The 26,892-nt window shown below is 47.9% G+C and overlaps 2 protein-coding genes across 2 annotated transcripts in view; one reads left to right on the top strand and one right to left on the bottom strand.

Moving 5' to 3' along the window:
- The window catches only part of LOC8042664 (golgin subfamily B member 1), a 41,514-nt gene extending 22,379 nt beyond the window's left edge, over positions 1 to 19,135 (top strand). The window contains exons 11-18 of the mRNA XM_029975518.4: positions 232 to 4,074; positions 7,022 to 7,150; positions 9,158 to 9,195; positions 10,166 to 10,328; positions 11,585 to 11,636; positions 14,215 to 14,269; positions 16,162 to 16,218; positions 18,423 to 19,135. Of these exons, the coding sequence (XP_029831378.2) occupies positions 232 to 4,074; positions 7,022 to 7,150; positions 9,158 to 9,195; positions 10,166 to 10,328; positions 11,585 to 11,636; positions 14,215 to 14,269; positions 16,162 to 16,195 (4,314 nt within the window). The 3' untranslated portion in view covers positions 16,196 to 16,218; positions 18,423 to 19,135. The remainder of the gene's footprint in view (positions 1 to 231; positions 4,075 to 7,021; positions 7,151 to 9,157; positions 9,196 to 10,165; positions 10,329 to 11,584; positions 11,637 to 14,214; positions 14,270 to 16,161; positions 16,219 to 18,422) is intronic.
- Positions 19,136 to 20,352: 1,217 nt separating this feature from the next.
- LOC115316193 (Werner syndrome ATP-dependent helicase) lies at positions 20,353 to 26,704 on the bottom strand. The gene is made up of 2 exons (XM_029975519.4): positions 23,928 to 26,704; positions 20,353 to 21,227 (listed from the first exon to the last, which is right to left on the bottom strand). The coding sequence occupies exons 1-2, from the start codon at positions 26,547 to 26,549 to the stop codon at positions 20,829 to 20,831; spliced, it is 3,021 nt and encodes a 1,006-aa protein (XP_029831379.2). The 5' UTR covers positions 26,550 to 26,704; the 3' UTR covers positions 20,353 to 20,828.
- Positions 26,705 to 26,892: the final 188 nt, after the last annotated feature.

Below are 26,892 nucleotides of genomic sequence, written 5' to 3'. Positions count from 1 at the left end.
TGTTAGAAATACAGTAGGTGTTCTGGTATGGTGCCTGGAATCTGTACTTGAAGTGTATGTGATTGTTTTTGTAATCTTTTGATATTGCATTTTCAAGGTTTTCTAAGTTTTGTTTGTAGGGTGTGTACATCTTTAATCGATTGTCTTTTTGAAAGTATATGTATGTTTTCTCTCCACTCCTGCGATGACCTCATCGAGGTCGCAGTATTTTGAAATAAATAATAAATAAATAAGGCCGAGGTGGCAAGCTTCACCACTCAGCTCAGTGAAAAGCAAACACTCATCAAAGATCTTCAGGGACAGCTGGAAGCATCCCATCAGGAAAATGTAAAGGTGAAAGAACAGCTGGCCATGTTCTCAGCAGAGATAGAGAACATGGTTCAGAACCACGACCAGCAATTGAGGGAGTTCTCAGATGCAAACATGAAGCTAGAGTCAGAGGTCGCCAACTATATGACAAAAATGGCTGACAACGAACATTCCATCCAAGACCTGGAGACAAAGCTTGAGTGCCTTCATCAGGAGAATGCTTCCATCAAGAACCAGCTTGTACTGGCCTCGGCTCATGCCGAGGAGTCTGCCCAAGGACATGACAAGCAGGTGAAAGAACTCAAAGAGCAGCTGCAAAAGCTGAACGGAGAAGTTGATCGGCTCCAGAGATTTGAAGACCTTTACCAGGAGGCAGAGGTTCAGTTGGCAGAGGCTCGAGGATACCGCAAGGCTGCTGAGGCCAGACTTGATGCCCTGAAGCATGCAGCAGACAATGAGAAGAGGCATGAAACAGCTGCAGTAATGGAAGAAGTTCTGGTTCAAAGTGCGGCAAAACTTCAGGGTGCTTCCAAGGACAGCCAGAAGAAAGGTGAAGGTGACGTGCAGATGTCGCAGAGCGAAGAGCTCTCTAAGGAACTTGAGTTAAAGAAAGCAGAAGTGGAAAAACTGAAGTCTGTACTGTCGAGCCAAGAAGAGGACACTAAAAAGCTTCTGAAAGAGCTCGAGACTGTGAAGAGGTCGTTGGAAACAGCAGAGATGCAGCTGAAATCAAGCCCTCAAGAAACACAGAAACTCCAAGGCTCGACAAAAAGTCCTCAGTCGGAAGGAACCCTTGAGACAGGAGATGAACTTAAAAAACTGAAAGTGGCATTCAAGAAGTCGAGAGGTGAGCTGAGGCTGAAATTAAGGATCTTGGAAGACAAAACTAAAGAACTAGATGCAGTGAAAGCGCACAACAACTCGCTGCAGACGGACTTACAGCAGATGGTCGAGGCACTTTCGAGTGAGAAACTGGCGGCCAAGGAATTGCTCCATAAAATGCAAGACCGTGACGATCAGCTGGCGCTAGCATCTGAAGAGATCGCAAAACTGCGGGAGGAATGCGCTGCGGCAAAGACAGACTTGGCAGTTTCATTGGAGAGGATTTCCGAGGAGAGAGCACTCCAGGAGGATCTGCTGGAGAGGCTCAAATCTGCTGAGATTGCTCTCAGTTTTTCACAGACCCAGGTGGAAGAGCTACAAAGTAAAAAAGCAGTGGCATCTGTAGAAGACATCGAACTACTCAAATCCAAGCTTGCGCAAGCTGAGACAGAGCTGGAGAGGCTGTCAGAGGAAAACAAGAGCCTACTGGCATCTCGCTCCGAAGAGGGACAAGGCCTGCTTTCAGAATTGGCATTGGCAAAGGCAGAAATGCAGCGAATGTCTTTGGAGCACGAGAGAAATATCGAAGCGAGCTTTGGCCGTGAGCAGGCCCTTCAGAGCGAGTGTGAGGCAGCTTCGGCTCTCCTGGGGGAGATGCAAGCACAGCAAGCTGAATTTTCTCAAGCCAAGTCTCAGGAGTTCGAAGCATTGCAAACCCAGCTGGTGTCGCTAAGTGGGGACTTGGCAAAGCAGCTGGAGCTTGTAGATGCCAAGGTGGAGGAAGCAGACACTTTGAAGGAGAAGTTTGAAGCATGTCAGCTTGAGCTCGAAAGGTTTTCTGCCGAGTACTGCATCTTGCAGGATGTACTTCTTCAAGAATGTGGCGAGGACTTGCCGGTAGTTGAGAATGATTCTGAAAGACGAGAGTTCAGTGCCTTTGAGTACCTCAAGAAGCTACTGGAAAACGCAAAACGCAAGAGAGAGGCCCTGGAAAACCAGCTTGCTGAAAAAGAAGAGCAGTTCAATCTGCTTCAGCAAAACTATCAGTCCTTAGAGGACCGGTACCAGCGGCCATTACAAGATCTTGGGGCGTTTGTCCGGAGCATCATTGAGCACACCAACCAGTCATCAGAAGCTGCAGTGTCTCTTAAATCAAGTCAGCTGGAAGACTTGAACTGGCTCCTGGCAGTGCTACAGGAACAGGTCACATCCTTGAAAGTTAGGAACGAGCTTCTCACTCAAGAAAGTCAGCAGTGGAAGTCATCTTGTGAAGATGCGAGTGAAAAAATTAAATGTTTGTCTGATGAAAGTCGCCACTGGCAGCAGAGATTTGAAGAGTTGGCGGAGACTTTGAAAGAGAAAGAAAATGTTTTCAAGTGTCACATTTCGTCGCAGACAGAATCAGACGAAGGCTTCATTACCGAGAAGGAACAAGTAGAAGTGCATGCAGAGAAAAAAGAATTGCTTAATCAAGTCTCTCAGTTAAAAGAAGAAATGGCAATGCTGAAAACAGAGTCTTTTGGTTCAAATGACAGCACAAAGGACTTACAAAAAGAACTTTCTGCTACTAAGCTCAAGTTTGAGAAAATGATGATGAAGCTAAAGCTCTTCAGGGAGAAGAACAGTAGACTTGAGGAGCAGCTGAGCTCTCTTCAGAAAGTTAACGGAGACCTTGAACAAATTCATCAACAAAAGAAGACTGAGGTATCTCATCTTGAAGAAAAGTGTCGTGCCCTCCAGGAAGAAGTTGAAACTTTGTCACGAAATGACCATACCGAAACTGTCGTTCAGCATCTGCAGCAGACCTTCGAAAGAGCGGAGAAGGCAGAAGCAGAGTGCTCAAGATTGGACGAGAGAGTCAGCAGTCTGCTTGAACACAACGGAAAGCTAGAAATCGAAGCCAACTTTTTGCGTTCAGAGCTTTCCAGCCTGAAGGAGCAAGCTGAGATGCTTGTCAGCGACAACGAAAACTTTCAGCAGCTGGCAGAGAACCTGAAGAAGGCACGGCATTGCCTTGAGGAGGAGCTGAAGACTCAGCACGAACAGCACGTCAAGGCCACCAAGGAGTTGGAGAACGAGCACCGCAGGGTACTGGATGAAGCAGCCAAGTGTGAGGCAGCACTCTCAGCGCTGAAGACAGACTACTCCCAGCTGCAGGAGAAGTATAACCAGATTGTATACAGGCACAGGGACCTGCAGGAAGAGTTCCATGTGGCAGCACAAGAGAAGCGCCATCTGGAGGAAAGGTGCGCACAGCTCACGGAAGAGTGGGCGACTGCCAGACAAGCTCTCGCAGTCTTCGAGGAGCAGCAGGGTGCAGTGGGACAAAAAACTTTGCAGGAGCTGCAAGAGCTGCGGCAAGCAAACCAGCAGTTGCAGGAGCGCTTTCACCTCTTCAAGGACAAGCATCTCAAGGCTGAAGAACGTCTGGTGCAGGCGCCAAACCAAGAAGTGGGAACCTCGATGGAACGTGTCACTGAGGGCACTGGGGGTACAGCGAGAATTTCGGAGGCACCAGCGAACCGGGTTGAGATAGAGGAACTCTCCCGGCGGTATGAGTCCCTGGTGGAGCATTCTCGAGCCAAGGAGAGCAAGTGGAACCAGGAGAAAAAGCAGCTGAAGCACATCGAGGAGCACCTTAAGGAAGCTGCCGAGACCCTGTCAGCCGAGCTGCAGGTTTTGAAGACCAAGCACGAGGAAGCACTTGAAGCCAAGCTGGAGCTGAGGGGTCAGCTTGAGCAGATGACCAAGGACAATCGGGCCCTCAGCCAGCAAGTGCAGAACTGGAGGAGCTACATCAAGGGCTTCGAGGAGAACAAGGAAGCAGGCAAGGGCCTGGAGGCCCCGGAGGTCGACAGGCTGCGTCTGGAACTGGACCAGACCATGAGGAACCTTCACCAGCTGGGGCTTAGGAATGAAGAGATGTCTGTTGACCTCAGCAAGGTGAGCTGTTGCATTATCAGTGCCATCCACTGACACACATGTTGCTATTCACTTTTGACACATTCCAATTGTTGCTCTGCCTGACTCAACTATGCATAGTTCAGCTTGCGCACACCCAAGCAATGCCAGTTAGTTGTGTGTCACATGTGTCCTATGTGGAAGTGACCAACCCCTGGTGTGTGTTTCAGTACTACTCCACAACTAGGGTGCATTTCTTTGCAACTTTGCATGCAGCTGTGGTTTCAAATGCATATCATTTTTAAGGCTAGCGCCTAGCATTCTCATGCCTGTGCTGGGATGCAGAGCCGTGTATAAACAGAGTTTGGTCAGTGGGTGGAGCAGGCAGAGCTAAGGTGCGCACCAGACGCAGAAAGAGGGCTTGACATGCTCTCTTGGCCGACCAGAAACCGAAAAGAATCCCCTAGCAGTGGTAGCGAGAAACAGTTTTAATCATAGATATGTGGTTTTAATAAGTGCAAAAGAGTTAAATGCAGTTACTCTTCATGGTTGAAAAGAGAGTGCACGGGATGTTTTGATAATGATCATGCAGAAAGATCTAAGAAACTAATGGGTCTCTCGAACTCTGTTTTGTTTGGACAAAGTGTGACCGCTTCGATGGCAGATTCCCGGCCCTCGGCGCCTGGCATACGGATTATGTCAATCGTTCCGCTAGTTGGGCTCTTCCACCATGATTTTGGATGACCTTGATTGAAATATCACGTGCACCATATTTTCCGTCACCAAGAGTTACTCTGACGCTCTTATAAATTTCTTTTCTCGCGACCAGCGCCAGGGTATTATTTCCGGTTTCTGGTTGGCTGCATTCAAATTTGTGAAGACGCCCTGGAACACGCTCGGCATGCTTTTGGCCGATGGAATCTCCTCCTTTGACTCCTATACTTCCCAATGAATGGCCAAAGTCTTTGTATATATGGCTCTGGTGGGATGTAGTCTTGATGACATCATGGTGATGTGATGTCCACGACCAACTCTATAAAGGGCGACCAGGTCAGCTCTCCCCTCTCTATGGGAACGCGCGCACCGGAAAATACCACGTGACCACGGCTGGGGACAGCGAAATCCGCCAGGCGCCGCCGCGTATCATCTCCAAATGCGCGCGCGGTCATACGCGACGGGCGGCGATTGTGTTGATAAAACCCATCAGTTTGATTGTAACCTTTTCTGTCGACAACCGCATAGCTTTCTTGACATGTTCTGTAAACAGAGTAAAGCGACAGCGCTTTCTATTGCCGGTCTATTAATTAAGTTATTTATTTTTCCCTTTTGAGAAGAGCTAATTTATGTGAAGCCAGAGCAATGGGAGTAATTGCTTATCAGTATAGCTTCCAGTCTTATAGCGCGGCCAGACGTACAGTGTGTTTTCCCACTTAATACGACCGGCTTCAGTTTGATACCTTTTGTAAAGAATGCACACCCAGAAATACTCAAAATTTCTATAAAAAGATATCAGTTTTGGTTTTAGGGTATGGCTCTTCTCCACTCATAAATTTTTTTGCTAGGCCAGTAATGAACTTGTATACATGAAAAAACATATACTCAATCTCTTGAAATAATGCTGTAGGAAAGGCAAAAGTGTAAAACTGTTTAAAATAGACCATTAAAATAGGCGGATTCATAACAATGGTTAAAATAGGAGAGACAAGCTGTATATTTACTATTATTCTTTCATTTTCACTAGGACACAGACAACTAACTTCTTTATTAGTGACGCACTAAATCGAAAACAGTAACGAATACAGTAGGCAGTATCAGATAAACAAACGACGTCTAACATGCTCATAATTAAAATATACACCCTGTCAGCAAGTTCCCCGTCATCTGAAATTCGCGAGCTCGCAACATTAACACGTGAACATCATTCCTTCCGATGAATAACGGCTGATCCGGTACGTAGGTGTATCAGCATCACTGCATATTTAACTAAACGCTCAAAATGAGGAAGGTTATATACAGCGTCCAACATTGGCAACATGGCGTGTAAAGGATGACGCTGTAAACTTATATGTACCACGACCTATTTTGTGTTATGGACATGAAGAGAACCTATTTTCTCTTCATGCTACATAGTTTGGTGGGTAACTGATTCGCCTTCTGCTTGGCAAGAGATTTTCTTCAGCCAGTCGTTCCGGATCTCCGTCACCAGGAACTCGTGGAAAGCGACCCCCGTCGAAGTCCGCGTGCTCGATTTGCACAGCGGCACACAGCAGAGGACCATCACAGCCCGTCATTGAGTTCCACTTTACCATTGACGTTGAGCTATTTTACAACCAGAAAAACCACGCGTCCACGCTTGCGCGTGCCAAAAGACAGCTTGTACTAGCCTTCCCAGGCTTCCCGAGCGTACTATGCAGCAGGGAAAGTGGAGATTCTAAGCAGCGCTAGGGGGAGCGGCGGGAACTAGGCGAACTAAAAAGAGCTAAACAAGCAAAACAAAAAGTGGCGCGCTGGGGCAAGAGAAGGTGAGCTGGTCGCCCATTATAGAGTTGGTCGTGGTGATGTCATAGTGTTGTCAGAATAATGTCACTGGCATCATGGTGTTACAAATGACATCACTGGGATGTCACCATCACAGTAGTGTAAATGTCGCATGACGTAGCATTACATGGTATGGTTACATCAGGTGGAAAGGTCACGTGACGTTGCGACATCACATCATGTGACGTGAGTGTCACATGACACTGCGGTTATGTGACACTGTGACATCATGTCACTATGACATCACACGAAACTCTGATGTCACTAAATGTCACATTCCACCATGATGTCCCAACGCCACGTTTTCGTGTCACCCGACTTGCCAGAAAAGCATCAGCTCAGCGAGGCAAAGGGGACCTAAATGCTATGCATTTCAAGTGCTTTTAGATATACCAAAGAGACAGGCAGTCTTTTCATCGTAAGCGGTCTTTTTCCCTGCCCACCTGGCCAGGTATTGGAGGAGAGGAACGGCCTTCGGCACCAGCTGTCCCATGCCCAGGAAGCCCTGCGGCAGAGGGAGGACCAGCTGGTGAGGCTCCAGTCACGGCTGCCAGTCAGCAGGGACAGCCACTTCGTCGTCGTGAGTGTTCACTTCGGGACCTTTAATTAATTGCATTGTGCGTATGTTTCATGTTTAGATAGCAGGAGGTTAGTCAGCCCTAGTCAGTGTCTGGTGGTCTCCCCTGTAGGCAAGAAATTTAGCCGGTGCAGTACAACCGCTAACTGAAATTTGGAGCCCACAGAATAAGGCTGGAGCGATAGGCGGGACAATGCAAAACCCAAAAACATTGCTATTACAGCGATATCTCTAACGGATGTCCATAGTTCTGAAAAAAAAGTGCACAATTGAACACTGCCGACAAGTCCGACGAGACACGTGACGTTACAATTCTCATTCCCTCTCCTCTTTTGCTTCGTCCCCTCGAGCTGGTGAACCGAAGTGAGGAGGATAGAAGCGAGGCCGCTTCCCCTCATTCTCAACTGTTCCAGGAGGATCGTGACGTCGTAGCCCTTGCTTGATCGTGCCCTTCTTTTCCAAAAATACGGCCATCCGTTTGAGATATCGATGCACGAGTGACATTTTGAAGTTTGTAGCGTCCCGTTCTGTGGCCTCATTTTCTAAAATACAATTTTGGTTCAGCATTCCTTTGAAACATGCATCGCACAGTACTGATGCACGACCTCACTCCAGTACTATGCTCATTCAGATCAAAGCGGGCAGGGGTGGGGATTGAACCCGACATCCCTGGGTTCTACGTTGCGATCTTTCACTTTACACGCACCCGAGCTGGGCTGCGTTAACACGCTGGGCCACCAATACCCTAACCTCTCGGCAGGGACCATGTTTTGCCAGTTCACCCATTTGCCCTGTCAAATTCATACCACTGGTCAAACAGTGCATACTTTTGATTGCGTGTGCTATGCCAAGCCACATTATCTGAGACACTGTTGAGTGTGGTGATGAAGCGAGTTTGTAAGTTGTGTCGTTAAGCTAAGGAACCTCTTTGCATCATATGGTATCAAAGTGGTCACTTTCTGGTTAGTTGGCCAACATTATCCTTAAAAAATTATAGATTGACTCACGAGCTAATTTGTAAAATGCCTAGCGAGTACAAGTTAATACCAAAGCGGTAACTATGTAGCAGTTTCACAAAATACTTTTCCACCTCTGGTGCATAGTTTGTGAGCGGACTTACGAAGCATTATTACCACTTGCTCTCATCTTTTGCATGTAGGTGTTTGTGTTCTCTAGCATTATTTCTGGTGTTGGTAAAAGGCAGGAACATGGCGAGTTGTTTCGTCGATGAAAGAATCCAAGAGGTAGGATAGAGTACTAAGTTTGAGAATCGAGTATCAGCTGGTGCTCTTTTATCTTTCTACTACCACATCTGGTGCAGTCGGTCACTATGCAAAAGAACTCGAGCGAGCGTGGATTTTGACGACATTTCAAGGCGGAGGTATGCCACGTGAAACTGTCCTTTATGAAGTCGTCTTCCAAAATGATTTCGAAAAATGACTTTTGTTGGAAAAAATATAAACACATACTGCCGCGTGCGCAGCTAGCCTAGTACGTGCTTGGCTCCCACGCAGTGCTGGGATTCGAATCCCGCCACCGCTTGTCTTTTTTTTTTTTTTCTTTAGGTAAGCAGAAGATTCTAGAACGTTGGAGAGCAATGTAGCTTGTTCATGCTCAGAATGTATACTTACAGAGCGAATGAGATAGAATGTTCTAGGCTCCCAGGGAAGGCTCAAAAGAAGCCGTGTCGTACCGTACGGAGTCACTCTTTTGCCAGCGCTCGACTATGCGTTCACGCCGACTCACGACGCCTGCAACACTCTCCTGTTGCCTTCTGCTATTCTCCTTTGCTTTTGTTGTGACACAAGTTTGCCACATTAAACGTTTAGTTTCTTTCGTTATTTACCGCCTTATCAATTGTCATTCATGACAATATGGCATGAGACAGGTAACTGCACCCTTTTGAGGCTGTTGACCTGTCTCTCCAGGTTTTTGTCCTTCTCTGTTGAGGTTATGACCGAACACTCAGTTCGATCGATCTGAATCAGACCCACTGTTTTGGCATTTCAGTTGGAGGATGACAGCCAACAGGCAGACCTTCACCAGAGGTAAGGGCCAAACACTGGTCTTCTCTTTTTACTCTCGTGACAAGAGTCGCCGAGTTTGGGGCTGTGGCGAGCTTCCACTTACCCGGTCACCGATTTCCTCGAGATCAAGGCAACAACTTCATGATCAATGCCCACATGTCCTTTTTCCTGCACAGCATGCAGAGATCCAACCTGCGAGATTGGCCGTTCGAATTGCATTGGTTCCAATCGTCACTTGCTCACTTCTCACGAAGTTCTTCAGGTCCCAAAAAATAGCTAACTGTTTATCTACAGCCTGATCAATAAAAGAGTTTGGCTTGGTTTCGGAACAATTTACTGGGATGTCAACAGTACCTTAATAAGATAATCTGTTAAGAGCCGACCAAGTCAAACCTGGAGCTTAAAGGGTCCCAGGTCCTGCATTTGTTTGTTTATTTATTTATTTACTTATATAAGTTCTCTAAGAGCTCTGAGGGTCAGGGTATTACATAAAAAAGTTGTTTAGTTAAATAACAGGGTTAACACTTCACGGAGCAAGTTGAAGTTTAGTGTCGAAACAATGGCTTCAGGCAGGCCATTCCAGTTCATGTGTTTTTTGTGCTGAGGCCCTGAGTGTAGCAGCTTCCATAAAGTCAGCTTTTCTCTCGGGGATTTGCCAGAGCCGAGAGAGCCGAGGCTTTTAATAAACTGCCGTACAATGCTGCGCAAAGATTTGTCGGTGGGACAAGTGATTTACGGAGGGCGGCCCCTTAATAGACCCTTCTCAAGACCCTATCGGGCTACATTGGTGATAGCCATTTGTTGGACACGGAGCGTGCGATTAGGCTCGAGTCTTTGCCGAACACCGACGCAACCCTCATGTGCAATATGTGCTCAAAGTATGTACCCAAACAACGGCGGACTCTAATGATATTTGCAGTGGCTACTAGAGGATGTGCGCTTTTGAAAAGGGTCGTATTGCTAAAGGTGGTGCACTTACACGGGCTTGCAGGTTGACAGAAAGCGAACGGCTCCGTGTGGAGCTCCAGGAAACTGTGGAGGAGCTCCGGAGCAGTTTGAGGCGGGAGCGGCAGCGACGGACTCTCATCGAGGACGAATGGGATCTCCTCGAAGAAGGCAGGAGGATCGAGGCATTGCCGTCCGACACGCGAACGGTGAGCGTGCCTTTGTTGCTGCTGGTACCTTGCAACCGCCAGCTTTATTAAGGGGAAACTCTGATAGCCTCCTCGGCACTTCCGAGGCAATGTGCTGGCCTACGGATCCCCGGACGGCGGATTTGAATCCGGCCGACGTGCCTGGAATCTGACCGAGGCCTATTGCAGAGAAAGCGCCATGTAACCAGAGTCTTTGGTTGCATGACGAGAGATCCCCGCGGGGTCGAAATTAATCCTCAGTTCTTTCGGGGGCGTGACAGATGCCCTTCATTGGTTTAGCATGTGTTTTAATTATTGCATTTTACAAGTGTGTATTCATTTACGTACACCAGTGGAATCAAATCTAGGCTCTTTAAAAGTATGTTTTCAGGTACTGTAGACTGGAATGCAATGGGAACATTTCTGTCACTTTCTCCTGCACCTGAAGTAATTCATACATATCATTTGACGTAGAAGGCTGTCGTGGAATGCTGCATGCACAGTCCCTCTATGCATAGCTTTTTTGTCTGCCTTCCTTCCCAGACTAAGGCTACACAAGGGGAAGTTTGGCAGTGTGGACATCACTGAGAAAAACTGTTTGGGGGGGGGAGGTAAACAACCAGAGGCCTCACATTCTTTTTACAGCGAAGCTGTTATGCGCTAGTATCTGGGGAAAAATGTGCCCCGGATGTTGACAGAAAACTCCCCATTGGTCGTGACAAGTATGAATAAATAAAGATAAAAAGAGGGGGCGACCAGCGTGAGTCAGCCTTCCTCGGCATTACTTGATAGTGAGGTCCTGATCCCTTGTTATCATCACTAAGCATCATCCTTAAGGTCGTCCTAGAAGACGTCTTTGAGGTCGTCCAAGTAGTCGTCCTAGGCATTGTCCTCTAAGTCGTCCCAGAAGTCGTCCTCGAGGTCGTTCTAGACATCGTCCTCGAGGTTGTCCGAGAAGGCGTCTTCTAGGCGGCGTCCTTGAGGTCGTCCTAGACGTCGTCCTCGAGGTCGTCCTTGAGGTCATCCTAGGCGTCGTCCTCGAGGTCGTCCTAGAAGTGGTGGTCCTCGAGGTCATCCTAGAAGTCGTCCTTGAGGTCCTCCTACACGTCGTCCTCTAGGCATCGTCCTCAGGGTTGTCCTAGAAGTCGTCCTTGAGGTCCTCCTACACGTCGTTCTCTAGGCATTGTCCTAGACATCGTAAAAATAACAGCTTCGCTGGTCCTCCATCTTCACGTGAAGTGGAAGGGCTCTACATTTTTTTATCTTTTTATTTCCAGCTCCTGCTCCATGAAGACATCATCAAAATACCACCCACGGAATACTCCATCAGTGAGTTTTGTCGATTGTTTCTGTGTTAAGCAGCCTGGACTTGCCTAGACTTTAGCGGTTATATACTACCCTAGCTCAGGGGTTCTCGAAACTTCTCAATTTCGAGAAATTTTGTCTGCCTTCAGTGGCAACCAATGAACCCTTACCGGTCTACATTGATGCAATAACGCGGTACAGAAACCCGCAGACCTCACCAACACTATAATGCACGTAAACTAGCAGGTGTTTGGCTCATAGTTATGCATTAATAGGTGGCTCATGTCGGCTAAAATGGTGCTGAATTTAAACTTGAAAAACACTGCTTGGGCAAGAGACATTCGAGGAAATTCGGGAGCCATCCGTTGTTGCATAACTAATCTATTTACGAAAAAATCACGAGCATGTGTATTATTGAACTGTACTGCGTAATTTCCTATCAGAGCACTCAACTCACTATGTGCATCATCGTTTGCAATATCTGTTGGTTTGTGCACTGCTTTCTTGCATCATTGCTGAGACTGGGAGAAATTCCTCAACTTCCTAATCGAGAGATAGGAGTGACTCGAGATAGAAAATTTTCAAAACCCATGCCCTCGTTAACTTGCTGAGGTGAACAGTCCTGTTCAGTCTTGTAAAACATTATTTACTGGTTATGATAATTACTATATTTACACTAGGGTGCCTCAATGCCCAACTGTCCTGCAGCTGATAGAAGGCCTGCGGGCTTGGAAAAGTTAATGACCTGCCCTGTGTGCCAGGGTCTTCTACATTTTTGAGTCAGCTTAGGCCTCATTCACACAGCCGTTTTCTCGCCCGACCCCAGTGCTGGCAGGGAAGGTGCCATGCCGAAAACGGGACGGTGGAGTGTTCGAACCAGAAGCGACGGAGCTGCCGGCGTGTGCCGGTGGCGGCTGCATGAAAGGATGGATGGACGGATGCTGGTGGCTGTACCCCCTATTTTGGGCGATAGCTTGCGCCACCTAGCCCAAGAACCTTTCTGCACCTCTTTAAAATTATACTTGGAACTTTTGTGCCCCGTTAGTCTTTATAACTGTATAACTAAATTTCGTGTTTTCAGATAAATCCGAAAAACACTCGTTGGTAAATTTTCCGTCGATTCAAATTTGTAAAAAAAAAAAAAAAAAACTCAGAATTTCGAGGTCTCAACAACAAAATGAAAAGCAAAAAAAGAAATAAAGACGCTCTTTTACAAAGTAAGTTTTATGAGAGCACAAGGAGATGCAACTTCAGTTTCTTTTGAAATCCCGAACTACTAACAAAAGGAATTTGCCTTTCAGCTCGTCAAGGTTCCTTCGGGACAACGGGTCATGATACACAAACTTTATTTATATTGTTTTTGAATTATAGAAAATTGGGAACACAGTAGAAAAAACTGTGAATTTCAAAGAATTGGAAGTCTAACAAAAATAAACATAGATAAACCCTGAATTTGCAGGGAAAAATAAACTTCGAAAAACGCCCTCCAAATTTCACGAGAAATGAACTGCGAAAACATGAAATGCTATGTATAACCCACCAATTTCAAACGCAATTTCACACTTCCCTTGATCCTTACCACCAATCTTATAACCCCCCCCCCCCCCCCCCCCCCTTTATGACTACCGATCACCAAATGTAGCGGACAATTTGCGTCGATCAGTGCCGTCATGACTTCTTTGTTTCTTAGAGCTTGCGTTTGGGTCGACGACAACGATCTTCCATGTCTGAAAACATTTTATTTGTCTCTACATCTCTAAACGAAAATGACAGGACCAACTGCGAGCACGTTTCACATCAATCACTAGTTACGCCACATTTCTTCCCGATGATCAGCCACCGTATTTTCTGCCTTTGGCTGCTCTTCCTTAAAATCATATTTGCGTCCGTCGTAAAGGAATTGATGCGGTCTCACCATTTTGAGCAGCAGCTCAGCGGTAAATCCAATTCTCTGTACGACCGCTGTTGAAGAGCCGTAAACATCAAACAATGAGCGCATACTCCCGCTTTTTTCCGTAAAGAGCTTTGTTGGCTTCGTCATTGTGGCATGTTACTATCAGTTCTCCCTCCCACGGCCGTGCCCATGGTCGCCCAACTTTTGACAATCCACCAGATGTAAAACATCATCCTTTGGCTCCTTTCGGCTTTGGCAGCGCGATTTAGGGACCAAACCGGTCCGAAAACCCTCTTCCCTCGCCGGGTGGAAAGACGGCTGTGTGAATGAGGCCCTGCAGATAGACTGGTCCCTCCTGCAATGTTCTCACGCAAACTGTTCTTAGTTTTTCGTGAGCGCTCCACCAGAGTACAAATGGGTTTTCAACGATTCATCAAATGTTTCGATGATCGCCTTTTGTAGTCGGATACGAATTAAGAATGGCCATAAGCTCCGTCTTCAGTGCGAGATTTCTACTTTCGGTAACGTTTCGGAATCCCATGGTCACGCTCGGCCAAAGTGTGACGGAATGCAACAGGTGCACGCTGGAGGTGGAGCTTCTGACGCATTCTCAACTTGTATCCGATTGTAGAATTGGCTAAACGATTGCACTCTGGCATTTCTCGTGACAGCAGCTCAGGGATCTCTCTGCACATCTGTTTTTTCCAGCTCGACAGTTTAGGTCCCATGCCCACAAGCTCCGCCAGTGGCTGCTGGGAAGGCAGTAAGTTAAGAAGATGAAAATACTGCTCCTTCGCTGCATACTGCTTCGTTGCTTGGCTTGCGCAAATTTAAGACACTTCACCCTGTCCCAAGCCTCAAATGTCGGTGACAGTGGCACCTCAACAGTTCATTTGTAGAAAGGGGCAGTTATCAAAAACTGTGGTGGAATCCAAATATTTCTTTTCGTTGACGCTCACAACGACAGTCTATCACGAACGCAGGAGAGCTTCCTTCTTTCGTGCGTCCGAGTTGGCCTCTTGAAACCTGGCATGCAACCTTGATTTCCTGCCTACAATAGCACTCTTAATATCTTCCTTTCTCAACTTGCAAGGTTGACAAATGAGGAAAAGAAAAGGAAACAAGCATGTGGTGCTGCACGCTTTCTTTCTTCTTTTTTTTTTTTCCTTTTTTTTTTTAGGATAAAGGTTTAAGCACATCTTCAAGAATCGTATCTGACCGCTGCATGCACACTCTATGTCGGTTTAGGTCTCGAATCATATTTTGAGATATTTTCTCAGCGAAGCAGTACATCGCAGCGAATAGTGTAGTGTGTAGCGTGGTGCAAATATTCAAATTCTCAAATAGCGGTTTTTGAATAATACGCCATTCGACATTCACTTCGAGATTAACTGCGGTGTTCATACTTCTTGAAGTGTTGAACACGGCAGAGTAGCCCCGTTGAGCACGCTTCTTGCCGAGCACCGGTGTGCTGCAAACAAGCAACACCCACGAAAGCGAGCTCCACGGGTGTTGCTTCTCTGCAGTGCACTGGTGCTCTGTAAGAAGCAACGAGCTAACCTGCTGCCATAAACGCTTATAAAAGTATGGATATCGCAGTCGCGTGATTGGGAGAAAAAGCACTTTCAAAGAAGGATGGTGCATGCATGTGCCTGGTGTATTTAACAAGAAATGTAAACTTCGTGAATGCTAACATCTACATTGCAGTAAAATTTTTATAATTAAAGTGGCTATTATGCTAGTCTAAAACTGTAGCTATTATGCAAGAGTATATGTTGGGCAGAGATGTGTTGACAACCTGCATTTTATTGTTCACAATTAATTTTTTTCTTCAAATTCGACATTGAAGAAAGTATACTTTCATATAGCAAAAAGATTTACGATTCCTTTTGATTAAGTATAGCTGGGAATCTTTACAGGCATCATTTTACGTCAAATCCATTGTTTACTTGCCATCCTACTGTTGGCATAAATATACCGGTTTGATTAAAATTCACGTAGCTTAAAACTGGACAGGTGGAAGCTTGGCATATTCGGCCAAAACCGCTAGATATTCGCTGTGAATTCGCTTGAAACCCAAAATCCACTATTCATGCATGCCTAATTGTGTATCCATGGCTTGGTGTGCATTGCATTGTCGTGCTAAGTAGGCCTTTATAGGTCACTGAAAGGGTTCCTAGCTCGTTCTTGTGCAGTCACGCTTGCACAACTACAAGGTGCATACAATGAATCTTGCGCTGTAAAAAAAGCCGGAAAAATCAGTGCCTGCACATTGATCTGGCACATTTTACCGTGTTAATTTCAAAGCGTAATTCTCTTCATGTAAAAAATTAGACCAACAAACTTGCCGAAGTCAATGGCAGACGTGTTCGCAGACGGCCGAATTTCAATTAGCAGTGAATGTAGGTTGTGGCGCCGTCTCCCAACAGGCATAGCGAGCAGGCGATGCACTTTCTTGTCTGCTACCTTCACTCTTTCAAAAAGAAAGGGCCCATTTTTTGTTTCTACTCCTTTTGCTGCCCTTTGCAGTGGGAGGCTCTGGAGAGGAGTGTGGTTGCCGCTTAACATTTTGCAGCATTTCAGGTGTTGGTTTGCACAATGAGTGTCACAGGGTTATCCCTGCGTGTGTGAGCTGAACCGGGTGGTTTTTCGCAGGGAGACCTCGGGCCTGAGTGTTCTACACATCTAAGCCTTTTTGAAAACAAGGGAGAGGTACTACTTATTTGTTTTTGTTCTGCCATCACATTGCCATTTATTGTTCTTTTTGAGTTTTAACACAGGAGGTTGAATGGGCGAAGCGGTCTGCTAGGGGTTTACTACGGTTGATAGAATGCCATTTCATCGAAGCACGTTTTAGATAATGGGCACATTTTATCGAAGCACAGTTTAGAGAAAGCAGAGCCTCAGTTTAGAGAAATGCCATTTATAGCAAAGGGGATGCTATTTAAAAAAGGGCTTTCTACTTCAAGCGTGTATCACTTGTGCGCGTGTTAACCCAAGCCCCCCCACTGCGCTCCCGCCGCTTCGCGGCGGTAGTCTCTGGCGGCTCATTACAAAAATGTTAACTCACCTGACTTATCCGCACACGCCGCTTCGTGGCGGCCGAATTCGCTAAAAGGAGGCTCATCGCCATTTTCTCTAAACTGGGTTTCTCTATAAAGGAATTCGATAAACTGGGGTTGGTAAAACGGCTTTCGCTAAAACAAGCTTCTCTAAACCGCATGACTCTGGTCTGCTAGCACAAGTTTGAGTAGTCTGAAATGGCAAGGGTGACTGGAAGTCTATCAGAGTTGAAATCAAATGAGCTGGCATCAATGTCACATGTTCCTGCAATCCCCTCTCACTAATAAACCTTTCGCAAAGCGTGCAGTGCCCTTTGTGACGCCAAAAGGAATGCTGGGAACTGGCTCTATAGAACCGGCTATAGCAGACGACGGAAGTGTCAATGGAAATGCAGGCGTGAAGATGAGGGCAGGCAAGCGTGCGCTGCCGTCTTTCTCTCTTGCTCCTTTCAGTGTCACATGGTAGATGATGAGCAAGGAGGAGCATACAGGACGTTCCCATAATTCATTGCTTGCTTCGTGCATAGTAGCTTTCTGGGATATTCGTATAGGGTCCATTTGTAACAAAACAGGCAGTCAGATTTATCAGTGTTTTATGCACAAGTGCTAGAAAAAAATCTCAAAACGCAGGAGTGAAAGGAGATGGACATTGTCGACTTGGACATGCAGCCTAGAGCAGATTTCAACGTATGATTTTTTAATATTTTTCTATGGAGTAGACCCGATGCAAAACTTGGTGGTAATGCGGTAGTCTGTTCTCGGACGATCCTAATTCAGCTCGGTACATATCAAGTGTTGGTTTGCGTGACCAGCTTGTAGCTTTTGTTCTTGTAATAAAAGTGGTGAGAAGGCCACAGCAAGCGGAAATGGGTAGAGGCAAGCCAGAGCCTAGCATTTGACCTTGACCTTGGCGACCTCGTCAGCGTAGACCGCTTCCTCTCTTTTAACCTCCCCATGTTGTCTGAGATCCTGTTTTGCTCTTTTCTCATTTTCAAAGTGCACGGGCATCAGTAGGCCTCTCCTAGGAGTGCATGTTACGACCTGAACTTGCATCAGCCGCAGCATATTTCGGATTGATGACGACAAATAATAAATTTTTTCATGTCCTTGTGGAAAGTTCAATGGGACCGGCATGCGCGAATGGAATAGCCGGGAAAATGTATCAAGCTAAAAGGTATCAGCGGGGTGCTACTGTGTGTCGGTCTGAAACACCCACCCAAGGTGCTCCCCACGTGATCCATAAGTTCTCCAATGTCGTATCGTTCCACATGACTCTACTAACCAGGCAATCTTCTAGCCATGCCAGAACTTGGTTATTGTTGAGGATACGCTCAAATTTATGGAGTAGTTTATGGCAGGACACATGGTTAAGGGCCTAGGAAAAACCTGTGAACACCGTGCTTCTCTGTCCACTGCTGTCGGACGTGCAAAACGGAGGTTACGCGTTACCTTTACCAGTTGCATGACCCCCCTAAAGCCAAACGCTGTTGCAGGTTAAGAAAATTAAAAACGGCAAGCCCACAAAGCTCCCTGCTCGTCATAATCAATAGTGTCCTCCTCTCGAGCGTTCGCTCCGCTAAAGTGGAAAAAAGCCTAGAGCTTTGTGGGAGGGGCCCGTCCAGTTTTTCCTTAAGTCTGCAATGGGCTTTAGAAAATTACGTAGTGCTCGCAAAAAACGTTGCGATATATTTGGCAACGGCGTAACTTTACAATTTGTTTGTGTTTACGTCTCTATAGTGGCACACATACTGGCTTCTGTCGCAGTTGCGACCGTGAAGGCGTCAAAAGTTTGTTCGGGACTCTCGCACAGAGCGAGCGTCCGAGGCAGTGCAGCTGGCGCGTTGCGTGTTGCAGGCGGCGTTGCCTGGGGCGGCGTTGGCGGTGCAGTCAGCTGGCCCTGGGTCTCTACCTTCTGCTGGTGCATCTGTGCCTGCTCTCCTTTCTGCTGTGAGCAGCGCGGCTTGCAGACGATCGTGCCCAGGCGGGCATTCGGACGCCCCTCGTCCTACGGTCGGGCGCATCGCTTTCGAGCATAGTGTGCAAGAAGGCGTTGGGCGTCAATGGCCGGGTGACCCGCAGAGCGAAATCCCCGCGAGTGCAAGCCAACCATCGCTGTGGACAGTGCCTCGCGCAGCTTGTCCGCAATACCTCCAGACGCGGACCACCGCTGGCAAGTCTCATCCGGGCGTGCACTGACCTCTCAAATCAACGACAGCCAACGTTGACGATTGAAGCCATCGGGATTGAAGCTCTCTCTGTCACCATCACGGCAAATGAATTGATTTACGAGACGTCGAAAAGCCCGAGGTGGATGCAAGCAAACTTTCCAGTTTGGCGTCGTAAGTTGGATGACGTTGCAGGTATCTTTCTCATTCCGTGGTGAGGAAGGCTTGCTTTGTGCCTTGTTTTATAATGCAAGGTGCTGTTGAGGATTGCCCGGCGGAGTAGAGGGACCAGTTGGGAAGTTGGTGGGGGAAGAGGAACTGGTGCGGGGAGCTAGTTTTAAAAATGATGCGATAAAGGTGTACAGTGAAGTAACGAAAATAAAATTAATTTAGTTTCGCAAACAAAAAGTGCCACTGGTATCAATGCACACACTGCACCAAAGTCACTTGGACCTTGAGTTGAGCAGTTTCTCCTTGGCCTCTGAGCGATCAGATTCGAAGCCACAGTGACACACTGTTTCATAAAAGCACTTTTTCATATGCCATTATTTTGTTAGATCTGCAATCAATACAGTGCAATCCACTTATAACGATACTACATATAATGATATACCACTTATAACAATCAATTTATAGAGTTTCTAGACTAGAAACAACCAGTTTCGTCCTTTTTTTTATCGTTCCCCATCTCCGGGTTTACAAGATGTTGAATAATTACCAGCTCACTTGCACTCTATCACTGCTTACAGTTTATTGTTCAGATACAACGATAATCGGTTATATAAATGCATTTTCAAGTTTTCTCATTATCGTTATAAGTGGATTGCACTGTACCGTTATTCATGCATAGGTAATATTTTACATATCTCTAATGACACAACTTAAGTTATAATATTTTTACCATTTGTTGTCACTCTCGGAGGCCATCAAACAAGCATGTGGCTCCTCCAGCATATGTGGTGCTGATTCTTGGTGGCATTGAAACAATGTTTGTGTTCCAGGAAAAGCATGCAGCATGATGCCATCCTAAAGCCGGACGAAGAAGGTGATATTAATGTCAAAGACACTGACATTGGCTAGGAATACTTTCAGTATGACGACGCGTCGCGGCAATCTAGGCACAGCCGGTTTGGAAGGGCTGCCTCGAAACTTTAGAAGGGCCAAAATGGCGATTTCCGCGGCAATGCCACACCTCAACCAACTGCTCTGCAAAGTCTTGGTTGTCTGTATGGACCTGTTTAGCTAGCAGAGAATGCAATGATGCTACTTTCCCAGGACCCAATGGCCTGAGCAACATCTAAAACATCCAGAAAGTCCAACATAGGGGGGGTGTGTTGGATCGAAGATGAAGTTGCGTCTTGAGTGCCAAAAGGGCAGCAGTGGAACATCACGAGGACACAAAGTGGTGTTGTATTAGAAAATTATAGCGGGTTTTAGGTAAACCGCTTTTGTGTGCTCGCTCCGCTCTACGGAGCGGCGCAATTGCTTCTGCGCATGTGCGGTCGCTCAGAGTTTGAACGTAGCCGGCGTAGATGGGCAGGCTCGGAGCGGAGCGGAAAGTGAAGATCATCTGCTAAAACTACCCAATGTCTCAAAAAAAAAAAAAAATCCTGAAAAGATTTTTTTTTTTTTTTTTGTAGTTACATTTATTACATTTTGTTGGCACAGAGTATCACGAACATGAGGTATGTAAATGCAAGTTTTAAAACACTGGCAACTTTTGGCCGCATGTGGAATGCAAACGAATTTGCCCCAAAACTCTCTGCCGGAAAAGGGAATTTTATACGCAGGGCTGTGTGCGAGTCGCATACACAAATGTCCACCGAATCGGATAACCACTGGTACCGAACTGGTGAACCGGCGCCAAAATCGGCAAAGTGCCAGTGCAAACTGGTTAGCCAGCACCGAACCGGTGGACCGCTGGTTTCAAACTGAATAAACAACGCCAAACCGTCATTGTGAAACCGGATAACTGGCACCAAACAGGCGGCGCTGGGCTGGTTAACCGGTGCGAGACCGGTGAACCGGCCCGTTTAAGTTAGTTAGTTTGTACAAAATGCAAGCGCAGAGGTGTGCACGGGCCCGCATCTCCAAGCTACTTTCTGAAGAGACTACTCTGTTTCATTTTCTTGCTGACGGTCATCATTTCCTCCGATGAGACCGGGCGCTTTGCGGCAAACTGCTTGAGCTTCGCGGAGGCCGACGAATGGCCGGACGTTTCAGCGGCCAAAGAATTGTCGTTCGTTGTGGCTTCGGAACCGGAGGGGGCCGCCGTTGCGTCTGGGAGGCAGAGCCGGGAGTTCTGCAGGCCGTACTTGGCCTGGAGGTGAGCAAAGACCACCTTGATGTGGCTGAACTCGACGTACTCTGGACAGAGCTCCTTGACGGGCGTCAGACGGCTCATGTCGCCGCCCAGCGTCCTCAGCGCCTCGGTTACTGCCTCCAGGATCCGGGGGGTGACGCCGAGACTCTCCAAGTCCACAGGCAGACCCACCTGGTGTTGGAAGATGCAAGCGTGGATTGTCCCAAGAAATCTGACAACTTGCTTGTCTGTGCGACAGCCAAAAATTAAAGGAAGATCCATCCATTGGCGGATCCTTAGCGAATGCATTAGCACGACCCTCGAGAAACGCCACACGTCCCTCTTTGGGATACGCTTACACTGACCCCTTCACTTTTCTCTTTTGGCTTTCTCTTTTGCTTCCTCTATTTTTTTGCTGACTCTTTTTGACTTCGTTACAAGGTCAGCGTCAGCATTTCCCAAAAGGGGATGACATTTGTGGCGTTCCCTAAAGATCCACCAATGGATCTTCCTTTAATCTTTTTCCGGCCTTAAGAGTCCTCGTTAGCCCGCCTTGTAAGCTTAGCAGTGGCATCCACTGATGCTGCTTTGGCAGCCTGTCTCTTTCGTTCACAATCCGTCTTCTTTTGCCTCCTACTCCGACCAGCGCTAGTAGTACTTGGCTCACACTCCATCTTGTAGCACAAACCAAGCATACGCACTCTGCACACCTGCAAGTTCAGACTCGCCCCAGCATCCGCGCGTGCGTCGGCCACTGCCCCGTGACGTTGTCTCTGCCTCCCTCCTGCCTTTGTCCTTCACAACTTTTTTTTAAAATTTATTGATTTACACAGAGGCCTACATCGCCGTCCGTCAGGCATTATAGCAGGGGTGAGTACATAAAATACATTAATTTCTAGCATGACCATCGAAACACAAACAAACTTGTATACACATCAAACATCCTTCAATAGCCGACCTATTCTATTCTTTTATTGTCTTCGGAAAAAGAAAGAAAAAGCAAAAACAACAGCACGGCAAAAGTAGGGTCGGATTTGGTTCTGGTGGTCTGCCCTTCCTGATATATAAAAAGGTTCCTGTAAAAAAATTTCTCGACTGATTAGAAGGTGAACGTGTTAAACATATCGTGTCAAAATTTTTGACCTAAATATTTTTCTGAATTCAACGAAGGATTTCTACTTTAAATTATCCTAAATGGTAGTGACACTCACCCTGCATTGGTAATCATTTAAAACAAATCTTGCACACACATTTTGTATTTTTTCGAGTTTTTCTATTAAGTTGCTGCGTCCCACACAACCACTGCATATTCAATACAAGGGCGAGTAAACGTAAAGTACAAAGTTTCTTTAATTTTGCATGAACCCTGTCGAAAATTTCGTCGTATAAAATTGAGCATGCAAGCAGCCTTTAGAGTTATCATTTCCACATGAGCTTTCTGCAATAAATCGCTAATGCTATAATCTCGTTGGCTTTGGAATGATAATAAGGTGCTTCGTATTTGTCATTCACCATGTTTTTTAAAAGGAAGCTGAAGAGGATCTTGAAAGAAAAAAATCAGTTAGAGGTGAATTCTAGAGTATTTTTATCTCGTAAATCCGAATATCATGTTCGGTTTCCCTGAAGATGTGACTAAACGCAACCAAACGCGAGAAACCTCCGACCAGTCATTAGTCGTAAAACAATTGTTCGGCCACCAAGCGCGTGTTGCTCCTGTGGGCAGCGCGTGCAACTGCAAGCTTACCAGGTATATTCCCCGAACCGACACCGGTAACGACGTCTTTTTCTGACCTTCCCGAAAAATAGCGGGTGTCTGTGCGTAGCTTCGATGGGCACCGAAGATTCCGAAATCTCCTCTTGCGACGTAACGTTCCGGGAAGGAAGTGCTTTGACGGTACTTAAAATGAGACTTTCTGCAGCCTACATGCACCAAGTTGAAAAGTAATCTCAATATTCGTGATCCTGGAGGCCTAATGAAGACGATTAACATATTTCTACTTAAATGCAGAACCGCTTCAGTTTCTCTTTGAGCAGTGTCGATGACTATAGTCACCAGGGCCTTTCCTCCCCTAATGTATTTTACCTTACGACGGACCATAGCAGACGCCACAACCCACAGAAGTCAAGGCAATCCCAAACCATGCAAGTGTCATGTGACCTTCAGGTAATGTGCACGACTTGTCCTCTAGGTTAATATTGCTTGGTGTTCATTTGTTTTTACAAAAGACACACAGCTAGAAAAGAGAGAACCTGTGGGGATTAGCTCCTGGACAAGAAGCCTTTTAGCCAGGAAAAGAAAGAGTCTGAGAAAGAAACTTTGAGGAGAGCTTCATCTAGACAAAGCAATTTTTGCGTGACAGCCTTTAAAGTGGTAGTAGTGGAGCGAAAGCTCTAGTGCGAGCGCTTGCCAGAGCAACGGGGCTTTTGTTGGAAGTTTTTGGGTTCATTATTTAATAGTCAGAGTTCCAAAATACACCCTCAAAGCATCCTAACAAAACAAGATTAAAATCGTGCACAGCCTATTTTCTTGTGATCAAACAACGCAACATGTTCCCAGAAAAAAAAGGTGTTTCAAGTTTGAGTACATTTTCAATAGGCGAATAGGTCGCATACAATCCTAAATTAAGGATTTTTTTTTTTTAACATTTAGCGGGCAGATAGCGCCAGAAAAATATTTTTGGAGTTTAATGTAACTAAGACGAATAGCAGTGAACAAGTGGATACCACTTCAAACGGTGACCAATGGTAGGTCCAGTTACAGAATGCAAAGTGCCAGTAGGAAGCATTTGTTTCCTCGAACTTCTTGGTTTCGACAAGACTCCTGCACCCCACAATGGCTAAGACGCACAAAAGTAATAGAGAACAATTTCGTGAAATGTCATCGAGGCTCACCTTTAAGGCCTCGGCAAGGTGAGTGATGATAGTGTTGACCGCCAGCCCCCGAGCTGTCGCAACGACCGACACGTCCCGGTTGTCCTGCAGATACCTCGCGTACGTCGTTTGCTGCGTGTCACTCAGCTGCTGCAGCAGGTACGGGCTGGCCTCCAGACTTGTCGACGCACTCTGCGGGGCCGCAACATTCTCCAGGGGGTTGAGCTTACGTTCAGCACAGAAGCGAGCCACCATCTCCACCACGGGCCCCCCAAACTTGTTCAGCTTGGCCTCCGAGACCCCTTCCACCCTGGACAGCTGGTCCAGGGACGAAGGACACACCCTCGAGATCTCCAGGAGCACCCGGTTGTTGAAGACCATGTAGGGTGCAAAGCCACAGCCCTCCGCCAGCTTGTTGCGCAGCTCCACAAGGCGAGAGTAGAGCTCCGACCGCAGCTTCTCTTCCTCAGTCGACTCCACGGGCTCGCACGATGGCCCCGAGTCGGCGGGCTTGTCTTCGTCGCGCCGTCTGCTCGCCAGGATGTTGAGAACGTCAGCGCATGGAATGACCTGTGGTTTGGGAGGGCGCCGCGTTGCCTCTTCGAGGGCCAGCAGTTCAGTGGTGGGCTCCAATGAAAGCCCGTCTTTACCGCGATCGAGCCACGTGCTGCCTTTGGGAGTAAGCACCACGGACGAGAGGAAACGGGACGAGAAACCCCGATCGGCCATTTTGCCATTGTGGATGGCCTTTTCCGCCAGGTAGCCTTCGGCCATGAGGAGCCTCGCAAAGGCTTTCCAGAAGGCCTCCGTCCTCTCCTTCCCTGCGCCAAAGTTGGGACCGTTTCGCAGGTACTGCGGCACCTTCTGCGACACTGAGCCCCGGAGAACCGCAATGGGTGTCGCAAGCCCGTACCGCTGTCCAGTGTCCTTGACCACGCGGAGCAGCAGGCGTCCCTCTCTGGCATAGTCCCGCCGGTCGTCCCGGTCGCCTTTGCTGTTGCTGCGCTGCAGACGGTGCTCGCAGTTGTCGCAGCAGCGGGCTGTCCCTCCGACCCGCTGGGCCTCCTCGCTGGCAAAGTGGGCAAGGAGAAGCTTTCGGCGGCACCGAGTGCTGGTCAGGTAGTGCTGCATCTTGTTCAGCATGTCTGTCTTGTGCTGCAGAAAGGTAGGGTTGGAGATGTCCTTGAGGAAGTACTTGTTGGTCACTAGGTCCCCCGGCGAGTAGAGGACTCGACAGGAGGCCGGCAGCCCGTCCCGGCCCGCCCTGCCAATCTCCTGGTAGTAAGACTCAATGTCCCTTGGCGCGCCGTAATGGACGATCCTGCGGACGTCCGGTTTGTCGATGCCCATGCCAAAAGCCACCGTCGCTACCACCACCTGCACCCGGTCATTGAGGAAGTCTGCGTGGGACTTCTTGCGCACCTCCAGCGACAGCCCAGCATGGTACACAGCGCACTTGAGACCCTGGTTCAGCAGGACTTTGTAGACCTCTTCCGTCGACGCCCGCGTCGAGCAGTAGACTATGGTCGGGCTGCCGTCATCTGGCACCACATCCTTTAAATCGTCCACCATGACCGCCTTGCGGCTGACCTCTAGGTACAGGTTAGGCCTGTCGAAGCTAGTGCACGTCAGCACGACCTGCTTGAGGTTAAGTGCGCGGACTATGTCCTCGCGGACGACTGGAGTCGCCGTGGCCGTGAGTGCGAGGAAGGGTACGTGCCCGAAGCGGGTCCTGAGCTTGCCCAGCTGCCGGTAGGCCTGCCTGAAGTCGTGGCCCCACTGGGACACGCAGTGGGCCTCGTCGATGGCGAACAGGGTGATGCCCACCTGTTCATCCAGCTTCTCGAAGATGGCCGAGCCACTCTCCGCGAACTCGGGAGTCACGTAAACCAAGCGGTAGCGGCCGGCTTCGACGCCGTCGGTGACCGCGTGCTTGTCGCTCTGCGCCGAACCTAATAGGCAGGCCGGGATGTTTGCGGCCGCTAGCCCCCTGACCTGGTCTTCCATCAGCGATATGAGAGGCGATACGACCACGGCCGTCTTGCCCGTGAAGACAGGCGGGAACTGGTAGCAAAGAGATTTGCCGTAGCCCGTGGCCATCACGACGCAGTTGTCCCGCTTGGACTCGAGCACGGAGCGGACGATCCGCCACTGCATTGGCCGGAACGCCGTGTGGCCGAAGTGGGTCCTCAGGGCGCGCAGATGCGCCTCGGACGGTGGTGGTTCTTTCTCAAGGACTTCGTCGGGAACGGTCGTCACCGCCAAAGTCTTGTCCACTTCATCGTCGTCGTCGGTCTCGATGTCGTAGTCGTCGATCACGGGGTCTTGGACGTCGATCACGGGGTCTTGGGCGTCTCTCTCGGTGTCGCACCTCTCGGCTCTGGCACACACGTCCAGCATGCTTCTGTCAAAGTCGTCTTCGTCGTCGCCCCAGCCGTCGCTGTCCATACCGGGCTCCTGACGACAGTTCTTAATGTTGTTCTTGATCTCTAAAAGCGTGCCAGCGACCAGCTTAAGCTGCCCGCCAGCCCGCGCGAGCACGCTGTCGTTGTCTGCTGCTTCCCCAGCGTCCTCCACCAGCTCGTGTATGTCGTTCAGGACGCTTCGGAGTCGGGACACTTGGGCACGGATGTCCGACGACATTCTGCCCACCGCACGCTGCGAACGCCGTCAGTCAAACTGTCAACCTTTCAGCTGTCTTCGGTCGCTTCATAACCATCCAAAACACAACTGATTCAGCGCGATACAAAAGTGAGCGGGATCGAGTGCGTTCGTTTTCTCCACTTGTAGTATCAATTCTTTTGAAGGGTTTATTCAGTCATGGGGAGTGAGTAGGAGTGAGAACTGGGAGAACTGCGACCCTATTGACCCTATCGTGAAAGGCTCCTTCGGTTGCTTCGGCCCCTCTAGCAAAAATACTCGCAAAATGCCTTTCCATTTTGAACTTTCTCCTTTAACCGTTTTAAATCATTTTAAACTGCTCGAA

The sequence above is a fragment of the Ixodes scapularis genome, unplaced genomic scaffold (assembly GCF_016920785.2).
Source record: "Ixodes scapularis isolate PalLabHiFi unplaced genomic scaffold, ASM1692078v2 PGA_scaffold4__175_contigs__length_147842914, whole genome shotgun sequence".
Classification (NCBI taxonomy): Eukaryota; Metazoa; Arthropoda; class Arachnida; order Ixodida; family Ixodidae; genus Ixodes; species Ixodes scapularis.
Note: the sequence above shows the minus strand (reverse complement) of the source record. Positions and strands in the feature narration are given on the sequence as shown.